This window comes from Hipposideros armiger, unplaced genomic scaffold (assembly GCF_001890085.2).
Source record: "Hipposideros armiger isolate ML-2016 unplaced genomic scaffold, ASM189008v1 scaffold_97, whole genome shotgun sequence".
Taxonomy (NCBI): Eukaryota; Metazoa; Chordata; class Mammalia; order Chiroptera; family Hipposideridae; genus Hipposideros; species Hipposideros armiger.
In genome coordinates, this window is record NW_017731447.1 from 4,054,179 (window position 1) to 4,075,769 (window position 21,591).

The following is a 21,591-nucleotide window of genomic DNA, read 5'->3' on the forward strand; positions in this document are numbered from 1 at the left end:
CAAAAGAAATCTTACTCCTTGTTTAATAGTCTGGTTTATATAAACATAATAAAGGCAAGCTCTATCTGTGAAGACTCCCAAGAGATGTAAAGGAAGTTCCTAAAGATGGTTTTGAGTCTCCTGGATGATAATCCTTAGAACAAAGAGGGAATGAAGATGTCCCAAGCCCAAAAGACCTTCGACACCATCTCTGCTAACAAGGCCACACTCATATGGGCATGAAGGGGAACTCCGGTAGGGGCTTTGCAAGGAGCATGTCAGGGGAGCAGAGACTGGCAATGTAGGGAAACAGTAGAGTGAAAAAATGTTTCAAAAAGCATTATTACAAAAAACAAATCACCTCTCAAAAAATGTGACCTTGTGCAGAAAATAAACAGGCATTGTCCACTGTTCCCATTTCATAGCTCCATCTCTGTACTGTTCACTTTCCCAAAATGGGCCATGTCTGTTGTCTCCCATCATTGTGAAATATTGGGTTGTTGGAAAAGTCATGATGCATTTTTGCAACGAAAAACATAGAAAAAAATACATCATGACTTTTCCAACAACCTAATACTTCACAAAAAGGGAAGCACTAGGGAAAATACCGTAGTGACACTTTATCTACTGGGTATGTGACAATTTTCCAGGGATGGGGGAGTGGGGTGGTGTTAATTAGAAGTGTGTATGTGTGAGGCTTGACCCTGTTATATTTTTTAGGTGCCCCTTTATAAATGTGAACAAAGTTTCTTTTAACACCTTTCTTTGAAAATGTGATATGCAGAAAGACATGAGCAATCAGTTAATAGACTACATGGGTTTGCCAAATTGAGGCTCAAAGTAATTGGGAAGTCCAGCAAAAGTAAAGGTCACCCAGAAAAATCTTACTCTTCAAAGAAGGCTCTGGCAATAACGAAAAGAATGAGATTTTAATCACTGAAGCTAATTACACAGAAGACTAAATCACAAGAAGAGTTATTTAAGTGTCTTAATACAATAAAAAGTAATTAACAGGAAGCGCCATCTTGACAGCTTCATGTCACAAACTGGGCCTAAAAGGCTCAGCTAATTCCCAACCCAAGAGGAGCCAGGAATGAGAAACAACTCAGTTTGAGCTTTTTCTCTTTTATTTAAACTGTTTTGATTAGCAGATAACAACTCTTGCCAACTCCACAGTGGAGTTAATCAAGAAAAAAAATTTTAATCTATGAGGGGAATGATGAACCTCGTTTTCATTGATTCCCCAGAGGGCAAGAGAGGTGGAACTGAAAGCTGTATCACACCAGACGGGCCTCCCAGAGATGCTGTGACTCGACTCCCTCCCACACATTGGGAGGACAAACAGGAGAATTAGACTGAACCCTACCGAGGACACAGACAACTCACACACGTAGGCATGTGAAACACATGTAGAAATCTGCTCTCAAATAACCCTGTAGGAGACTCTGTCTCCTGTGTCTCTTCTTCCTCATTCCCCTGGAATTAGAGCTTGAGGGAAGTTCTTCCAAACTCACAGACTCCCAGTCGATCTCTTGAATGACAGGGAAGCCACTAGTTGCGACGTGTTAGTGTCCAATCCTACAGGTGACGGCAGATGTAATTTAGATTGGATTACTTCTTAATTCTGCAGTATTTCTACAAGCGTGGACAAAGCCTGTCTCTGAGAGAGGCTATGCATTACTACAGAAGCTCTCCTAACTAACCTTCCTTAACTGAGCTGGACTGCCTATGATCTCACAAAACCTACTGGTTAATGCCACTTAGCGTGACTGGGGGCCACTCTGACACACCTGTGCACTTCTGTCCTAACCTGCTGTACCATTTATTTCGGTCCCCAGATCTATTTATACTGGTTGTGCTTGTTATTTTTATTATGTACTTCATTAAATGCTACATTAATAAATGAGTACAAAAAGAAAGTGTGTTTATGAGAACAGGTGAATCCTTTTAAAAGGCTTATTATGGAGAAATGGCTTTAAAATGGCTACAAAATAAATATGAGCAAGACAACTATAACAGACGAGGGGGATGCAAATCACAAAAAGCGAGGGTTCCATCATTAGTGTTTCGAAGCCCTCTTTCCAAACAGGAAGGTATGCAATTCACCAGAATATCAAATAGTTGACCCGTGCTGTCCAATACAACAAAGATTTGAAAATGCATGTACATTTTTGTGTTTAAAATGAAAACAAAACAAGTTAAATCCCCTTCTCTAGCCAATGTTTTCAAATAATTAAGCATTAAAGTCAGACAAACTGGGCTGGCCGGGTGACGCAGTTGGTTAGAACATGAGCTCTCCAGTTGTTCGATTCCTACATGGGCCCGAGCTGAGCGGCAGCGAGCTGCCGATGGACGGCCAGATGGCTCATCAGTTGGTTAGAACGCATGCTCTTAATGACAAGGTTGCTAGTTCGATTCCCACATGGGATGGTGGGCTGCACCCTCCCACAACTAGATTGAAAACGGCAACTGGACTTGGAACTGAGCTGCGCCCTCCACAACTAAGATTGAAGGACAACAATTTCACTTGGAGCTGATGGGTCCTGGAAAAACACAATGTTCCCTTCCCCAATTCCCCAACACTGTTCCCTTCCCCAATTCCCCAATAAAATATTTTTTAAAAAGAAAGAAAGAAAGAAAGTCAGACAGACTGCTTTTAGTATACCTTAATTCTGAATATAAGCCGAGTATTTGGACATTTTTATTAATACCTCAAGTTTTCTACAATATTTGGAATTATTTAAGTATAGAAAATTCAGGGAAAAAGCAAAAAACAAAAACAAAAACAAAAAAAACAGGCAAAGGGAAAGTAAAGACAAGCTATGATTAAGACTAGAATACAAAAAGCATGTGTCCAGGTTCACTTTCCAGTGATGTACTACCTTTGGTACTGACCTTCCAATAACCAAACAAAAGAGGAAAACCATCAGAAACAAGTTTTTCAATACTGATCTGATAAAAACAAACCTGTAATGCAGAAGAAACATCTAAGCAGTTCCCTGATATGCTTCATAAAGGGGCACTTTGCAATACAGTAAATAAATCATTCACAAATTTATTAAACTCCTACCATATGCTGAATACTGAGACTGCAACAGGAAATAAGAGACAAATCACTACCTTAAAGGAGCTTCCTGTCTAGTAAGGGCTGGTCTCAACAATAGCACTAAATCCTATATTTCTCCTAATTGCAGCCCAGCAGTTTACTCAAAGTCTAGTTTAGTAGAAACAAATCTATGAAGGAACTCTGTACTTCCCAGGTATCCTGCCTGGCTAGTCTACTTCAAGATAAATACTCTGGTAAATCATAAAAAAAAAAAATTGTTTCTTACAATCCAATTACAAAAACTGGGAGGTAGAAATTCAAGGTTATCATCTCTGGCATGAATCTAAAGTACAGATACACAATGTTGTCAATTCAGACCAATCAGCTTCCGCTGTTAACTGACGGAATGCAAAGAAAGGTTGCCGCCTTCTTACCAGGACTTGAGAATCTAAGCAAAACCTTGGCTGGAACGGTCACCTGACCTCTGGAGAAAGGCAGGCTAGCCTGAAGGAGTAATCTGGCTGAAAGCCAAGATCAATGCAGCTGAAACAAACCTCCAGGTTTCATGGCATGGGACGTGGCCATAACATCCTACTCTGGAAACAATTTTAAACCAGCTATCTCAAATTGTCTTTAAAAGTAATCCCTATAGAACACTCCCAGAATATCTAATTTTAAGCAGTGTAAATTTACTTTAAAAATATACTTCAGGGTAGCTAAATGAAAAAAATCCACTCTAAAAGTTTGTTTAGATAAACATGGATGGAAGCCATCTGCTAAAAATAAAGCTGTGCATTTTTACAGTGATGTTGTTTTTACCAGTAATGAGAATGACCGAAATATTTCCTACTTTTTCCCATTGCAAAAATATTATCTGATTTGTCAGGAAGCTGCTTCGAACAAAACATGATGCCTGTGGTGGTGTGAAGGTAATGACATCAAGAGCCTATATTCAGCTCCTCCTGGCAAAAACGAAGTCTCCGATTGTTCATTAATACAGCAGTGGTAACGGGCTGAAAATACTTATTTCCAAATGTGACAACAAGAATGAGGGGAAAAGGCTCCTGTTCGGTTGGAATGCTGGAAGGTAAATCAGCTACAAGATCCTCTTCTGCAGCTTAGAGGTGTTTCTCCCAAAGGCCTTCATTGTACTTTCAATAAGACAATCCCTGTTTTGATGAGAAACCTATACTTTTCTTTCCCTCCACCATGCCCGCTTAAAAGAAAAGAAAAATACCAGTTTGGTAACAAACAGCATTTAAGATTGTTAAATAGAGAAAGAAACAATTACCGTGCTGGTAGATTTTACGCAGAGTAAGAAGTGCTACTGGGGGCTGACTGATTGTTTTAATATTTATGGTAGAAGCGTGGCCCAGCAGGTTTCTTCCTTCCCCCATCAGATATCTCCCTTAGAAAACTGTTCATCAATCAAGCTCTCAAGAGACTTCGGAACATAAGCAGGAAACAGTCCGCGTAACAGAAGGGGAAGACCCCGCCATCTACTGATTACACACAACCACACAAAGAAAATGTCCAATTAACCTCTCTCGTTCTTCCCTCCTTTTTAAAACTTTGGTCTACAATTAAACTTCCTAAACTAATATGCAGGAAATCTTTCTAACTACTTAGGGCCCGACTAACATTCAATAAATGGCATTATTAATAGTAATCACGCATGCTACATAGCGCCAAGTACACAGAGCCAGCACATCTTAAATAACAATAATGAAGTATATGATTAGCTAATGAGTGATTATAAAGTACTTAGCAAACATAAAGTGCTATGCAGGCACATACCAATCATGAATCACTGTGTTAAGAGCAAGAGAAAGCCAATCGGGTCGAGAGGAAGGAGGAGGGAGCGACTTAGATGAGGAGAGAACTCTTAGGCACAGCTAAGCACTCACATTCCTCCAATGGTGACAGTGGCACAGGTGCGCTCAGAAAAGGCTGGCACCGTCTCTGTGGCTGGGCTGGCTGGTCTGATGTAGTCCACAGTCACGTTGACCTGAAAATAAAGAATTAAGGGAGTTAGTTGGGAGTTGGCGACATAGCCACTCATGCCTGCACAGCTGTGAAAGCTCACCTCATTCACAGTTCCATTTTCTGGATCTAAGATTTTAAAAAATAACTGAAAGATAGGTGAGCCACACACTGGTCGAAAATATCTGCACAAAAGGCATATCTGTTAGAGGACAGATGGCATACCAAGAACTCTTAAATATCAACAATAAGAAAATGAATAACCTTGTTTAAAAATGTATAAAACACCTGGACAACTCACCAAAAAAGACTTACAGGTGGCAAACAAACACACGCAAAGATGCTCCACATCGTATGTCCTTGGGGAAATGCAAATTAAAACAACTGTGAGCTATTACTACACACCTATTAGAATGGCTAAAATCCAGAACACCGACAACAACAAATGCTGGTGAGAACGCGGAGCAGGATTTCTCATTGTTATGAAAAAGCAAAATATTGGGTTGTCAAGAAAGTCATGACACATTTTTGCAACGAAAAACATAGAAAAAATATGTCATGACTTTTCCGACAACCCAATAGTACAGCCACTTTGGGAAAGTGATGTAGTTTCATACAAAACTTAATAAACTTTAACCATACATTCCAAGAGTTGAAAACCAATGTCCTCACAAAAATCTGCACACATGCTTATGGCAGCTTTGTATATAATTGGCCAAACTTGGAAGCAACCGAGATGTCCTTCAGTAGGTGAATGGATAAATAAACTGTGTTTCATGAAGTTAAAGGAATATTATTCAGCGCTAAAAAGAAATGAGCTATCAAGCCATGAAAAGATACGGAGGAGTCTGAATACATATTACAAAGAGAAAGGAGCCAATCAAAAAACTGCATACTGGGTAATTCCAGCTATGTCATTCATGAAAAGACAGAACTATGAAGAAAGTAAAAAGATCAGCCATTGCCAGGGGCTAGGGGGACAAGACAGGGATGAACAGCTGGGGCACAGCGGATGTTTCGGGCGGTGAGCCTACTCTAAGACACTCTGATTGTATAATGTACAATCATTACATTGAATCGTATAATGTCATTATACGATTGTCCAAACCCACAGAAGGCATACTACGAGACAGAATCCTAACGGAAACTTTGGACTTTGGATGATGATGTGTCAAATGTAGGTTTATCAATTATAACAAATGTTCCGCTGTGGCAGGGAATATGGCTAGTAGGGAGGGAGCACGTGGGGGAGGGGGGGAGAATATGGGAACTGTACTCTCTGTTCAGTTCTGCTGTGAACCTAAAGCTCTATAAAAAAAAAAGTTTATTAAAAAAAATAAAAGACGACTGATGCCAAAAGAGAGACAAGTGACTGAACACTTAAGGCCTCTCAGAAACTGTACTTGACAGAGCAGAAGTTTGCACGTTCCTGCAAGACTCCGACACATTATGGTAAAGCAGTTCCTTAACCTTCAGATGCTTTTGAAATTCAGCTGTTAAAAAATATGAAATGCGTCTAAGAAAAATTGCATGTAATTTCAGCCTGCCATAAATTCTCAAGGACCAAGTTAAGAATTATCAAAAAGAGCAAACAAGGTGTCAACCACAGATGCTAGGGACAGGTTTCACAGTATGTGAATCAAAAAAGACAGCTAACTCCACACCTAATACCAACAAAGCCAGAGTGAGGAAGTTTTGGAAGGAAAAAACCAACAACAACAACAACAAAAACCAAGGACGGAATGGACCAGAAGAACCCTTAGGTCCTGAGTTAAGAAAGGATGTGTATACAAATAGGTTAGAAAGTTAGGAGCCTAAAACAGGACTGCTGGTTAATCCTAGGATACACTAAATATATGGATTATGGACATACTGAGCAATGCTATTTCTTTATGATAAACATGTATACGTGTCCAAAGAAATAAGCACGTGTTATTACTAAGCAAACATATAGGGTCTGTCTTACAGAATTACGGCATGTGCTTGGTTTGGGTCATGGCCCACGTTTACATACCTGCACTGAAGACACACCATGGGCAGAGCCATCTGAAGCCAACCCCACAGTCTCAAAGCCTAGAATCCAGTTTCCTAACCCCACCTCTAGTCCCCACTCATCAGCTTAGAGACAGCCCACAGAACAAGCCTGAGTCCAGCCACACCGCTGACGAACACCATTAAAGTCCTTTCAAACTGTCTGTTCCTCAAAACTCATTTTAAAATGAATATGGAAACTCTGAAAAAGACAGCTGCCTCCAAACTCTGTCAGATCACTCACTTGAACACTCCATCTAATCACATTTTAACAGCAACAAGGAGCATATCAAGGAGAAAGCCAATTAAGAGCTGAAGGTAGGAAGTACTGTCATAACACAATAACACAGAAAGGGAGGAAATATAAAGAGGACTCCTAAAGTCAGGTGTCTGCACTAAAATGATTGCTTGGGCTTATCAGCTTGTCTAAAGCTAAGGAGATGGGTAAACGGGGAGAATATGATCAGACTGGGGTGGGGCGGGACTGAACAACTCGTACCTCCAACAAAGAGGTTTCAGTAGCTTCCCTGTGTGCAGCCGGCCTGAGCTAATACAGGCCAAAGGCAGGGCAGGAACAGCAGGGCCACCCCGAGAGACACAGTTGACTCAAACCCCGCGGAGGGGAGACGCTCTCGCCACGCTGTCTACATCCATGCACCCAGCCTCTCCTCTACAACTGACAGAAGCAGGAAGGGGTCCGGGAGCACAACTGGATATCTGCTGAAGTCATGGCAAAATCACCCAGGAAATCAGCAATATACAGAAGCTAAACCCCAAGGATGCCCACACCACGGCATGTGAAGTAACTCAAGGCCACGTTTAAAAAGGCCACAGCTGGGTGGCGCGTTTTTTTAAGAGCTGGCTTGGGACGCCAGAGGGCCCCAGTTCAGATCCCACATATGAGGGCCAGTGACACTGCCCTCCACAGCTAAGATGCTGAACAACAGCTCAACCTGGAGCTGGGCTGCCCGTGAGTCGACGGCGACGGCATAGGCTGCAGCCCCTGTGGCAGTGGGTTGCCATGGGCTACCGTGAGCAGCCAGCAGTCAGCGTGAGTGGCCAGCAGCCACAGTGAGCGGCCGTCCAGAAGCCAACGACTGATCTGCCTTGCCCGGGAAGAGCGCAATGATGGTGCCAACTTGGGCCAGTGAAGCAACGTCCTCCACAACTAGACTGAAGAACAAAACGACAGCAACTTGTCTGTTCCCCTTCCCCCGATTCCCCAGCGCTGTTCCCATCCCCCAATTCCCCAATAAAATCTTTTAAAAATAAAATAAAATACAATGAAATAAAATAAAAAGGACATAGCTACGGGCGTGGTCCAGTTGGGAACACTGAGCGGGAAGCCAAGAAACACAAGCAGATGAGGGAAGAGATCACGCATCTCTGTGGAGTCACTCAAGCCATCTAACACGCTCAAGCCCTGAATTCTACCACCAGGGGAGAAAAACCCACCCTGCTTAAAAATAAATCAAGTGCATCTCAAGGTTACCTTGCACGTCCCAGTGCCAAGCCTCCTCCTCAGCAGACGGGAGTGGATAGCAGCTCTTCAGTGCCAAATAAATCGCACAGAGTACCATTAGCTCTCCACACAGAGCGAGTGCCAATTCATCAAGAAGCCACTTGAGGAGTGGTGGGGCGGGGGGAAACGATAACAAACAAAAATGAACACCCGAGCATCTGCGCAGCTCATCTTCTGGTCCAGAGGCCAAAAGACATGCTATCCCAAAAACATCTGTTGGGGAGATCACTGGGAAGACCAAAAACACAAAACAAACAAAACAGAACAACAAAAAACAACAAATAACACTTTGATCTTCAATAACCAAAAGGACCAAAGGCTACATTGATCTGCCAGTTAATTTTTTCCTGTATCTAGAGAAAGAGAACTGAAAATAAGGAAGAGATTAAAGAGCTCACTGGGGAGGCAACATTATTAAAAAAGAAAAAAATCTCAGACACAAAGGAGGCCCTGAGAACAGCCCACAGCCAAGACACACACCTGCAAGTAGCAATGACAAATCAGGAATTAAAGTCAATGTGTAATTAGCATGTATGTCCCTCTCCTGCGGATTCTGAGCTCTGTTCCCCGACCTTTGAGTTTTTTCATCTCTAGATACTCCTCGCTGATTTGTCAGTCACAGGAAAAAGGACCACAATTTAAACAGTTTCAATGAAAACAACTGCAAATATTAGCAACGTCTTCATCTAAATAAATGTTAACCTGAACCCTGTGCTTGTGTAAGTACATACAGAATGGCATGAGTTAAGAGAAGTAATGGGTTTATGCAAATGCGGTCCTCATTTTTCAAGCAAAGATACTTCTGGAATGTTCAGTATACAAGTACAGGTTTTACATGTACGTGACACGAAGACAGGACCCAGTCCCTCTTTAGAGCAATGACCAAAATCAAGGAGCCATGGGCTCTTGCTTGGTCCCACTGCCACTCTTACAAATGAGTCATGTTACACCTTTGGTCTCTTGGAAAATGAGAGCACTAGACTAGAACCTCAGAGTAGCACTGAACTCTAGAATTCTAAGAGATAACTTAGCCAAGCATGGTTCGCTACATAGTGCTTTCTTGAACCTTGTAACTCCTACCTTACATTTACCACGATAAGCTGGAACATACGGATTGTGTGCTCTAGGAGCGGGGGGGACAATGTCTGTAATTTACTGAAACTGTTGTCATAGAGCCTGTGCATGTAGAAGGGCATATAGGAAATGCTTATTTCATGAAGGGATATATGTAATTGGGAACCCTTTCAGGTGAAAAATTTTGAAGGACACTTTTGAAATGAGGGGGTTAGGCATTTTGAGGACCATTTTGTCAAGCTGCTGACCATTCTGCTCTTTTATATAACAAAAATATATTAATTTAAAGCATGTGGGAGGGGAGGAGTATTTTGAAATTGGGATAGAAATTAATCAAAGCCATTTCTGTAACAGATTAAGCAAGCAAAATATATATAATTTCCCACATTATTTGTTTCTCAAAGAGGTTCTCAGAGAAAAGAAAGGGTAGCAGGCAATCTCATTCATCTTTGGTCCATTAGACTGTGGAGTTTTCCTTGAAAGCAATTTCAAAGACCCTTCAGAGGAACGAAGATGAGAATTTAGGACCTAATTTATGTCTCAATCTCTTAAAAAGACTGGAAGCAGTTTAGTACAACAGAATAGTTTTGGGCCACACATAAGGAATTCTGGGGATCTATGGATATTCTTCATACAACTAACTAATCACTAGAAAAGTGTCAAACCACCAAAGAACTTCATAGACTTTACGATGCTGATGATAATGAAATGACAAAATCGAAGCTACTCTATGCATAAAAGATAGGGTAGGGAGAAAAACAACTGCATATCCACAACATTTCCAGGCTGAAGCCTGAGTTTAGTTTTAATATAACTAGGGCTGTTATGTGAGGCTATTTTGCATAATTGCCCTATAATCCCACCTACTATTCCACATGGCCAATCATAAATTCACCAAGAGCTGTAATAAATACCCTGCCTCTCAAAATAAGCTCTTATATGACCTGTCACTCTCAGGACAGGGTTTCCAGGTAGTCATGGACAGCCTCTTTGCACCCCAGACACAGAAAAGACAACACCATCAGGGCAAGTCCAGCTAATGCAGCCAGGAGACAAAGGTAAGTAGAGTAAAATATTTTACACAGCTTAGATAAGAGCATGAACTCTGCAGGGTTTGGTTCCCAGCAATTCTGCATATGGGCTGTGTGGACTTACCTTCTCTGTGCTTCAGTATAATATGGATACCTCTGCCTATCTCGCTGTTATAAGAAGAAATGCATTAATACACATGAGGCATTTATTTAGAGCAGGGCCTGATTCATCGTAAGCTCTATGAGTCAGTTATTTTTAGATAAACATATACTGATTTTCTTAGGAGAGCCTGGCACAAAGTAAGTGCTAAATAAGTATCTGCAAGATAAATAAATAAATGATGCATACATACACATATGCATAAATAAGATGCATGTTGACTTAAATCATTAGACTACTGAAATCATACGGCAGAAAGACTCAATTAAATATTTTTCTCCTTAAGGAGCCACCGCAAACAAGAATATATACCTCATACATATTCATCCCAACTTAGAGATAAACAGGGCTTATTTTAAGGAATGATACACTCTTTAGTATTTATTTAGACATTCTCCACATTTTGCAGGTACCAGTTATTGGCGATTTTATTTACTGAATGTAACTGAAGCAGGGTGTAGGGAATCGTCTCAATTCATAGGTTAACTAGGCATATTTTGGGGGGATACTCCTTGCCTTACAAAGTTAGGAAGACGATGAACAAAGAGAGACCAAGTTTCCATTTGCTTTGGATGTAACAGGGCCTTCTATAATACTCAGTATTTATGTATTCCTGATCTTTTTTTCCCTGCAAAAAAGCACCTTAACTAATTATACTAAAAATACATGTCATCTATTTTTTAAAAATTGGAAACCTGTTTTGATCACCCATTCATCTAGATAGAGGACGGGCTTCAAAACAAACTGCCAAGGAGGCCGTGGGTCCCGCTTCTGGGCACCCTAGGCGTCCCTCCCAGTTGAGCGACCAGCATTGGGGCTGCGCGGCAGAGCGGGTGCCAGCTCACCTCCCTCCTCCCAGGCAGCTCCGTGGGACGAGAACTCGGCGAGAGTCACAAATGAGAGCAACACATGCACCTTTACATTTTCTAGTAGCGCCGTAAGAGAGGAAAAAGAAACAGATGAAGTGATTTTTAATAATATTTCTTAATAATATTTTGAAATTTCCAAAACACTATCACATCAACACAGGACCAACATAAAAAAAAGGATTATTTTCTTTCTTTGATACGCAGTTTTGGAAACCTGATGTGTATTTTGCAGGTACAGCATGGCTCAGTTTGGACCAGCCACATTACAAGGGCCGCACAGCCACTTGTATGGCTAGAGTCACATATCGGACTACGCATGCCTCGACTACCTGTTAAGGCACAAGAGTCTTATCCTCATTCCTCTCTCATATAGTGCTAGCTTCTGTGGTCCTAACTTGCTCTAGTTTCAAGTTATTTTCAATTGTGTGAATCCCTGTAAACACTCTTAAGCCAAATATGCAAAAACACAGTAGGAAAAACCAGGTATAAAAAATAAAATGTTTACCCTTCATTTTCTCTTAAAAATCCATTACTGGACTAGACTAGGAAGATAAGCCATTTACTTTTTTTCAGTTCCTAAAAGGAATTTTGGGTGTGAGAATAAATTTGTACAAAGGGAAAAAAAAAAACTCCTCTAACTTATAACTACCATTATAAAGTATATTCTGTTCAATAGCTTGATTAAGATACTTTTCAGGGACTCCTACCAATTCAATGCCTATATTTTATTTATTCTTGATTCGCTGATACAATTCTAGAATTCTTTACCTTAGGGTCTGAAATTTATTCTAATGGATGGCTGGTGACTATCAGGTTTTGGCAGTTATGAATAATGCCTCTGCTGAGCACTGATATTATTGAAAGAAAATGAGCAATTGGTGGATGTGAACTATTTATTTTTATAACCACAATCCAAAGCTGAAATGTATATGCGCTATTTGCACATCTTGGAGCCCTGATATCTCTTAAAACACGTTTTACAGATACACTGACAAAAGCTACACTGCAAAGATAAGAAGACACAGACCCACGTTCCCTTCCTACCTCTCCTATCCAGCCTGGATGTATTCTGTAACACCCACTTCCAAATCACTGTAATTAGGTGCTAAGGCTGGTTGTTTATTCACATGTATTTGTGTTGCTTTCTCCCATCTACAATCACCCTTCCAAACTCCCCCACAGAGTCAGAACTATTTTGAGCACGTTTCATTTTCATCAATGGAAGGTTAACCTATAGTGCTTACAAACCTCTAGAAGCACAGAGTCAGGGAGCTTTCTTATTTGATGCATTTTTGGCAAAATTAACCCCTTAACCCTCCAACTCTCCTGCTGGATGGGCAGATGCTTTTATCTATTGTGAGGTGGAAAGGCAAAACAAAGCTTAATACAGGGGCCCTGAAGACACTATGAGGCTCTAGCTGATATCAGGCATTCATTGAAGCAGACATCATTGCTTCCCAAAAAACATTTAGTTTGGTAAATATTTAATTAGAAGCACACACTGGCATGAGATCTATAAATGTATGTGAAGCCGTTTTATATAAGGGACCATTAGAGGTTGGCAAAGATTTTTCTAAAAGTAATGATAACAAAATGGGAACAAACATAACAGTAACATGGACTGAACATTTACTACACAGTTTATTACATAACGTAAATAATAGGTACATATAAATCATTAGGGAAATACAGTTTGACAACTGAAAATATTTCAAGTAAATCTGATGAGGATTTTAGAGAAAAACGGAGAACACTATTGAAAATAACCTCACAGCTGTCAGCATTTTCATGAATCCTCTTGACTGCTCAGTCCTTATAAACCTACAAGTATATCTAAGAAGTGTAATCTGTGTTTGTGCTGATGCTCTGACCAATATCTTACTCATTACTGTATCATGGTATCACTTGTACCAATACCTAATTTTAACGCAACACTGTCACTAAAAAGGAATGCAGGGCCCCCTCAAAACAAGGGAAACTGTCCCTTGTGTCCCCTGCATGTCTCTTAGTCCTCATGAGAGCCACCATCTCCCACTGCCTCTCTCCAGAGGATGGAGGTGGAGGATGGGTCTTTTTTCTCCTCTATGCAAGTGTCAATCACAGGCATCTGTGTCCAAAATTTCCAAGGTCAGCGGCAGTCAGGGGAAATTAAATCACTTTGTCCAGAACCGTCCCTGGAGGAGTTCCAGCCACACGAGCAACGCAAATATAGAGATACTTATGCCTTTTTCTAGAATACATACAATGTCACCCGGTCTTAAACAGCAGTAAGAAGACTATGATGCAAGGCTCAGGGATATGAAGAAAGGGGATTTGCTTAACGACATCTAAGAATTATTACTGGAGGGGGGAAAAAAGGATATTATTAAGGCATGGATAAAAACAAATAGTTACATTACATTTTCTCTGCAAATATATGTCAGTCTATGAAGGAAATGACTCCACTCACCAAAAGGCCAAACTGGGAAACCTAAGCAATGAAAGTAGGGGCTAAAGTACTTACCTTGCCAAGAGTTCCAATAAATTCTATTGTGCTGGGGGCCATGTATTGCTTGGATGAGCAGAGTCACTGTAGAAAAGCCATCATGCATTCACTACAGTTCAGAGCACACCCATTTCTCCAGCATTCCCCCGAAATAGCATTCAGAAATCACTCAAAGGAGATAGATACTCAGGTAAGTAAAAGAAAGACCACACTTAGCATGGTGAATTGGACTAAAAGAAGTGTGTCACGACCTCAAAAGAGAATTATGAAGAAAAATATAACAATTCTTAAGGAATGCTTGCCAGTGGCACGAAGAATTATAGCCCAAGGATACAGCTCTTCTGTTATATAAAATATTCTTGGTTTTGTTGCTAAGAAAAGACTCCAAGATAGTCAGGTGTTAACATCACAGGCCTTACTTTACACATACTGGCCTCTCCCTGTATTTCCCACAGTAGATAGAGGCCTACTAAATGAAATGAAGTTCCTTGATCAAAGGCACAGTGGGTGTAGAGCATTAACACCTAAGGTCAATGTCTGAAACTACACAGACACTGATCAAAGACCAGCCTGAATCGCATTGTGTTCACCTCCAAATCTAGGTCTCCTGACTTGTAGCCACCGTTTTTAAAAACCAGTGTATATGCATACAGCCAACTCCCTGGGCCACAAACACAAATACATATTCAGAAGCTGGGTGATTAGCAGTGAATGAAAAACCTAGGTCAAATGCTGCGTTTGTCATCTCAAACAGCCCAAATTCATGAAGTAAGCTAACTTCAGGCAGCTGTACAGATAAAGAAGCTTTCTTCCAGATTCATACATGTCCAGTTTACTCTGCTAACTTATCAGGTTCTTCAAAAAATTAAAAACAGAATTACCATACGCAGTCTGACAATTAAGTTTGTGAATTCATCCTAGAAAAAGTGCCACATACCTCATTGCTGAATATCACTACGGTCACCTTCGAAGTACTCCCCTGGGGAAGCTATGCACTGATGCCAGCACCTAGTCCACCCTTCAAAGCAATTCTGGAACTCTTTTTCTCGAATTGCCATCTGAGCCGTCGTCGTCTTATTACACTTGATGTCCTGAATGTCATCAAAATGTCTTCCTTTCAATATTTCCTTTCTCTTTGGGTAAAGATAGAAGTCATTGGGGGCCAGATCAGGTGAGTAGGGAGGGTGTTCCAATACAGTGATTTGTTTACTGGCTAAAAACTCCCTCACAGACAGTGCTGTGTGAGCTGGTGCATTGTCGTGATGCAAGAGCCATGAATTGTTGGTGAAAAGTTCAGATCATCTAACTTTTTCATGCAGCCTTTTCAGCACTTCCAAATAGTAAACTTTTAGGTTAACTGTTTTCCAGTTGGTACAAATTCATAATGAATAATCCCTCTGATAGCAAAAATGATTAGCAACATCGTTGCAACCAGTTCATGAACTTAATCATCTGCCCGACCTGGTAAGATCTAGCAATTCTACTTTCAGGTATATTCAATCCAAAAGAATTGAAAACAGGGTCTCAGGGATATTTGTACCCCATGTTCATAGCAGCATTATTCCCAATACCAAAAGGTGGAAGCAAGTCAAATGTCCAGCCATGGGTAAATGTATAAAAAAAAATGTGGTACATACATATAACAGAATAATATTCTGCCAGAAAAAGAAAGGAAATTCTGACACATGCTATGACTTGGGTGGACCTTGAGGACCTTATGCTAAGTGCAACAGGCCAGTCGCAAAAAAGAAATACCATATGATCCCAATGAAATGAGGTTATCTAGAGCAGTCAACCTCAAAGAAACAAAGTAAAAGGGTGGTTGCCAGGAGCTGAAGGGAGGAGGGAATTGAGAATGCTGTTCAATGAGTACAGTTTTGGTTTTGCAAGATGAAAATTTATGGAAATTGGCTGCACAACAATGCGAATATACTTACCACTACTGAACCATTCACTTAAAGATGGTTGATACGGTAAATTTTATGTAATGTGCATTTTGCCACAATTGAGAGAGCGAGAGAGGGAAAGCGCTCAGGCTGTTCTACCCACACGCTCCACAAAGCAGTAACTTAGCAGCATGAGCCAGGGAGAAGCCAGCCAACTCTTATCTCAAGCCCAGCCAACTCCAGAATCTGTTTAAGAAATTCAAGAGGAGACTTCCATTACATCACATTCCCTAAAAAAATAGATGGCTACCCAAGGAAACAATAATTAGAATGCATGTCCAATAACCCACTAAAAAAGGAGAACCCTGAGGTAGGACAAACTATTTATTCCACCTTTCCCAGGATATGAAATATCTTTGTCTGTTTTCCTGCTTTCTGAAAAGAAGAGCTAACTCAAGCAATGGGTCTAGGTACCTACCACTAAATGTAAGCCTAACTAAAATGTATGGGCTTCACCATTTCTCAGAGGCAGTCGTAGAGTGGGACAGAGCATTCTACAGCTCACTGACTTCCCATAAAATTGTCAAACAATGTTGGATGTTTTGTGCTCTGACACTCCCTCTATGAAGAATAGACCCCTCTTGGGGATCTGTCACATGCAGATCTACACACTTGGGGAACCTTCATTGCATCCCACCATAATTTCCCCACCTCTATCTAGTTTTCCACTTGAATTTAATCACTGTTGTCCATGCTTTTGTCTAATGAACTTCCATGTTCATGTGTGTTTCTCTACACAGCATTTTTCACTGTTGGCAGGAACCTAAATTGGTACATCTTTGGAGGTCAAACTTGCAATTGTGCTAACATTTAATATGTGGGTGTCCTTTGACTCAACAATTCCACATCTAGGAACTTAGTCGATAGAAACAAAGATGTATGTACCAGCACTCTGTCCTTCGTAGTCTTGGTCGTTTGACACAAATGCATAATTACAAGTTGTGATCTAACTCTCGCACTAGCCTGTGAGTTCCAAGCTGGCAGTGACTGTGGCTATTTTGTTCCACTAGCGTATTACCAGCACTTCTCAATATGCTGTAGCTGTTAAGAACAAGGGAGATCTATCCATTCTGCTATGGAAAACAAGCCCTAATTTTAAAAAAAAGCAAATTACAGGGTACTTTCAACCGTTCACTACCACCATAAATTTCTGAGATTAAAAATTTTAAATTACATTTAGAAGAAGAACAAATAAGATTAAGTGCTTTAAAGAATACGTGAATGGACAGTTGGAATAAAATGTATATAAAAATATGCCTTTATTAAAAAACCAAAAAAAATCCCCAACCTGGCCTGCTCACAACCAGAGACTTCAGTGTGGACTATTTCATCACACTAGTTCCCAGGCTGAGGCCCAGGGCACCACTCAATGGGGTCTGCCAACCAATAAGAATTATGCAGGGCAGGCTAACCGCTGTTAGAAGGACACACTTGTGAGGGCTTCTGGCTGCCCAGTGGTGTGCTGTGTCCATGGCAGGTGGGCATCACTATCTGCAAATGAACTGCCAATCTCACTGTGAGCTGAGAATGATGCTGCCACCACCACCTGCCTGCCATATGTTTTCTCTACTTGTCACGTCACAAGGAGCTGCATTTTGGCATGGTGGTCACTGACAAGTCTGATACTACTGGTCGGGGTTTGTTACACCTAGCTGCAGCTCTTCATATAGTGAATGAAGCATATGAAATCATACTTTGCCAAATGACCAGTCACTGAACCCCAACATTTTGCAGCAGACCAGCCTGCCATTCTTCCTTCATCCTAAGGCCAAGGGCGAATGTCTGGAAGGCTGGGCCCCATCCCCAATTCATGCCCTGTGATTCTGTTTCCGGGTAGCAGAGTGGACAAGGAGCACAGAATCACAGTGCAGGCTCCCGAAATCATCACAGTACAGTCAGCCCATGGGGTTTCCTTTTTTCATCTAACGCAATGCACAAATTAGTGAAAGTATGACATCATGAGTCAAGCACTGGTGATGATGGAACACTCTCACAGCAGCAGGTAATCTGGAGAATATGGAAAAATCTGTTTGGCATACCAATAAACTGCCTCCACAGCCACTGCCCCTATTAACAGACCCGAGCTTATACAATCATGTCTGTATATATACCAGAGAATCGCGAAATGTAAGGCTTGTAATCTACACCTAGTCAACAAATGAGGAACTAATTTCCAAAAAAGAGGGAGAGCAGGAGATTTTCAAAGAAGAGTCCCAGTAAAAGAGTGAACACACAAACATGACTGGAATTAGTCAAGCAAGTTAACCAAATGTCTCCTATTCCCATTAATGATGAAAAGGAAAAGTGATTATCCACCAGCACGTCCCATGAATTAGCAGGTCACTGGACAAAGCATATGCTTCCCTTAAGGAGGGAACTCCGCTCCTATATTTCAGCTGCAATCTGCCCCCATCCTGACTCTCACCCACCACTTAGCTCACTGGATAAAAGGCCAACCAGCAATAGCATCGAGTGCTTCCTGTGATTCTTTCCACTGCCATTCTGCCAACGTGCACACGTACCTTTGCATCTTTGAGATAAAATTTTATATACAATTCATCACTTAACCATTATAAAAAAGTATACCAACTTAATGGGTTTTAGTATATTCACAATGCTGTGCAGCCATCACGATTATCTAACTGCAGAACACTTTCATTACCCAAAAGGAAACCGTTTACCCACTAAGCACCCTGACCCTCCTGCCCCCAAGCAGTTGGCAACCACCATTCCACTTACTGTCTCTGGATTTGCCTGTTGTGGACATTTCATTTAAATGGAAACACAAATAAGTGGTCTTTTGTTTCTCACTTCTTTTACATGGTATTGGGCTTTCCAGGTTCATCCAGGTTTCTTCCATATATCAGTGCTTCGTTTCCTTTTATGGCAGAGCATACACACTGCAGATATACTTTTGAGACTGCAGCCAGAGTAAGAGAAAGTGCACTGAGAACCACTTTCATAAGATATTATAATAAAAATACTTTTATTTTTTATACCGAAAGTGCCTTGAGAATCAGCTGAGAGAGCAATGAATGGCATATGCAGAAAACTGTCATTAACAAACACAAGTAAGGCATCAAATTCCATTAAAAAAAAAAAGCCACTCTCTAAGAGAGAGGAAGAAATCTCTCAGTGCCTAATTCTCAGGGGATGGTCTATAATAAAATCAACCAATCAACCAGCCACTTCAGAGGAAAGCAAACTTCCTCACAGCAGCTCATTTGCTCAGGACACTATTTAGGATGCCAAAAATAACAGAGATACAAGCTATGAAAAGGTTCTTCCAAATAAAACAATCCCTATAGGTTTTACCCACTCACCGAGAGCATCTATGTCCAAGTTCCGTTGAATTATACACACTCACTCAAAGTGAACTGGACTGTAATTCAGGTTTAAGGGGTTCTCTTATCTTCATCACTTAGCCTGTTTGAATATATCCTTGGTACACACAGCAATGTATTTCTCCCTGATGTGTCACATGTGGTAATTTTTATGGGATGTTCTTGATATCAGCTGACCCAATTCCTCTCCTGCCTCCACCTCTAAGAGTCCAAGGTGGAAAAACTAATAGTCAATTTTTCTATAGCATAGTTGTAAAGCAATAAACAGAAAGGTCCAATGAGCTCTCCTCCATAATTCAGCATGGAAAGAATTTTTATTCTTGTACTATTGAAGTCTCTATGTCTTTTAGCACATGAAATGATATCTCAAGAATAGGAAAGTTGGTTTACTCATTAGATAATTTTTAGAATTATAAATTTATTAATCTGATCATTGAAAGACCAGCTTAAAAAGATAGCAATATTTACACTAGAAGAATCAGCAACTAAGGTTTCTGACTATAGACAAGAGTTTTTTTGCAATTACTGGCCAAGAACTTCATGCAAACCATGCTACGAAGAGACTTTCAAACAATCTCAAAAAATGGTCTAAAATCCAATCACTTAAAAGATACATTTCATAACAACCAGTAGGTATAGGGAATAGAAATCAAACTTACTGTGTTAGAAAAAGAGCAAGGAAAATGCCATCTGTACATATATCCGACTGAACAGTAATGTATATAAATATATTAAAGAACAGCATATAAAGTTTCAGGTAAATTGTGTGCTGAAATAGAAAGGATGGGTCCATCATATATTGTCTCTGTATTTTCTTTGTAAAAGATAAGCCAAGATTCATAGGCATGCTTAGATTAAATAAAGTGATGCACTTATAAATAGAACCTACATAAGAAATGGTTAGAATTGACAGGTATCATATCTAATATAATGAATATTTTGTTATTGACATCTGATAAAACTCCCATGAGTAAAAAATAAACATAGCAATTAAATCAATAAAATATTCAATGATAAGCATGGGGTTCAAAAGTCTGGGAAAACATCCCATAGTTGTTAGGAAATTGTAGGCACAAGATCGGACAATTAAGTTCGCGAACTTTCCACCATGTAAGTGCACATTATAGACACTCTGATCTGGAGCAAATAGGGAGAACACCGAAGTATCAACTGGTATTGATCTCACCCTAAAAGCAACTTCCACACTTGAAAAGAATAAATATAACCAATTTTTAATAATTCCACAATATATCAGTAATCAATGTTTATCTATGAGATGTTCATTTTTGAAATATGGTAGTGTGGTTTTATGAAATTTAAGAAAAGGAATAAAGTTTAAAATTAGAAAATTAAAATCTCAGGAAACATAAATGGTTGACCTTTTAAAAAGGGATAAAATACATGGGATTTAAAGAGGGGAAAGCTACTATCGTTTCTAAATGACTAAGTCCTGTCTACAAAAGTACTCAGCACCATCAATTAATAGACGTAAAAGCTTTTTCTGTCCTTAACACCTTAAACTTTAGACCCTCCTAGATCGAGAAGTCTGATTTTCTACACCCAGTGAATCTGGTTCATTCTATCACACAGTATGCCTATTTATTAAAACATAAAATAAAACAACAATACCATATTTCAAAAAAATTAAGATGAACACAGATTCGTAAAATAAATCATCATGGAATAAAATGACATAGCCATTGAAATTATTACGTAAAAAGTTCATTTAATGATGTGGACAAATATACAGGTTACACTGTCAATTGAAAAAATAAGGACATGGAAACTAAAAAACTGAATGAATGAGCAAAGTAAACAGAAATAGTCTCAGAGATATAGAGGAAAAACTGATGGTTGCTAGATGGGAAGGAGGTGGGGATGAGAGAGAAGGGGAAGGGATTAGACAACATAAACAGGTAACTACAATATTGCCACAGGGACATGAAAGACAGTTCAGGGAATATAATCAATAATGTTGTAAATATTTTATAGGGTGTCAGATGGTCACGTCTTGTTAGGGAGACTGCTTCACGGATGGGGTAGAGGCTTGATCACTGTACTGTACACCTGAAGCTGATGTTGTATAATATTGTATGTCAACTATAAGTGAATATATATATA

General features: G+C 40.1%; 1 protein-coding gene across 1 annotated transcript in view; it reads right to left on the reverse strand.

Annotated features, from left to right (window-relative positions):
- Nucleotides 1-21,591, reverse strand: part of SND1 (staphylococcal nuclease and tudor domain containing 1) — a 442,168-nt gene that overhangs the window by 237,945 nt on the left and 182,632 nt on the right. Inside the window, exon 12 of the mRNA XM_019646123.1 lies at nt 4,933-5,033. Coding sequence (XP_019501668.1) covers nt 4,933-5,033 — 101 coding nt within the window. The remainder of the gene's footprint in view (nt 1-4,932; nt 5,034-21,591) is intronic.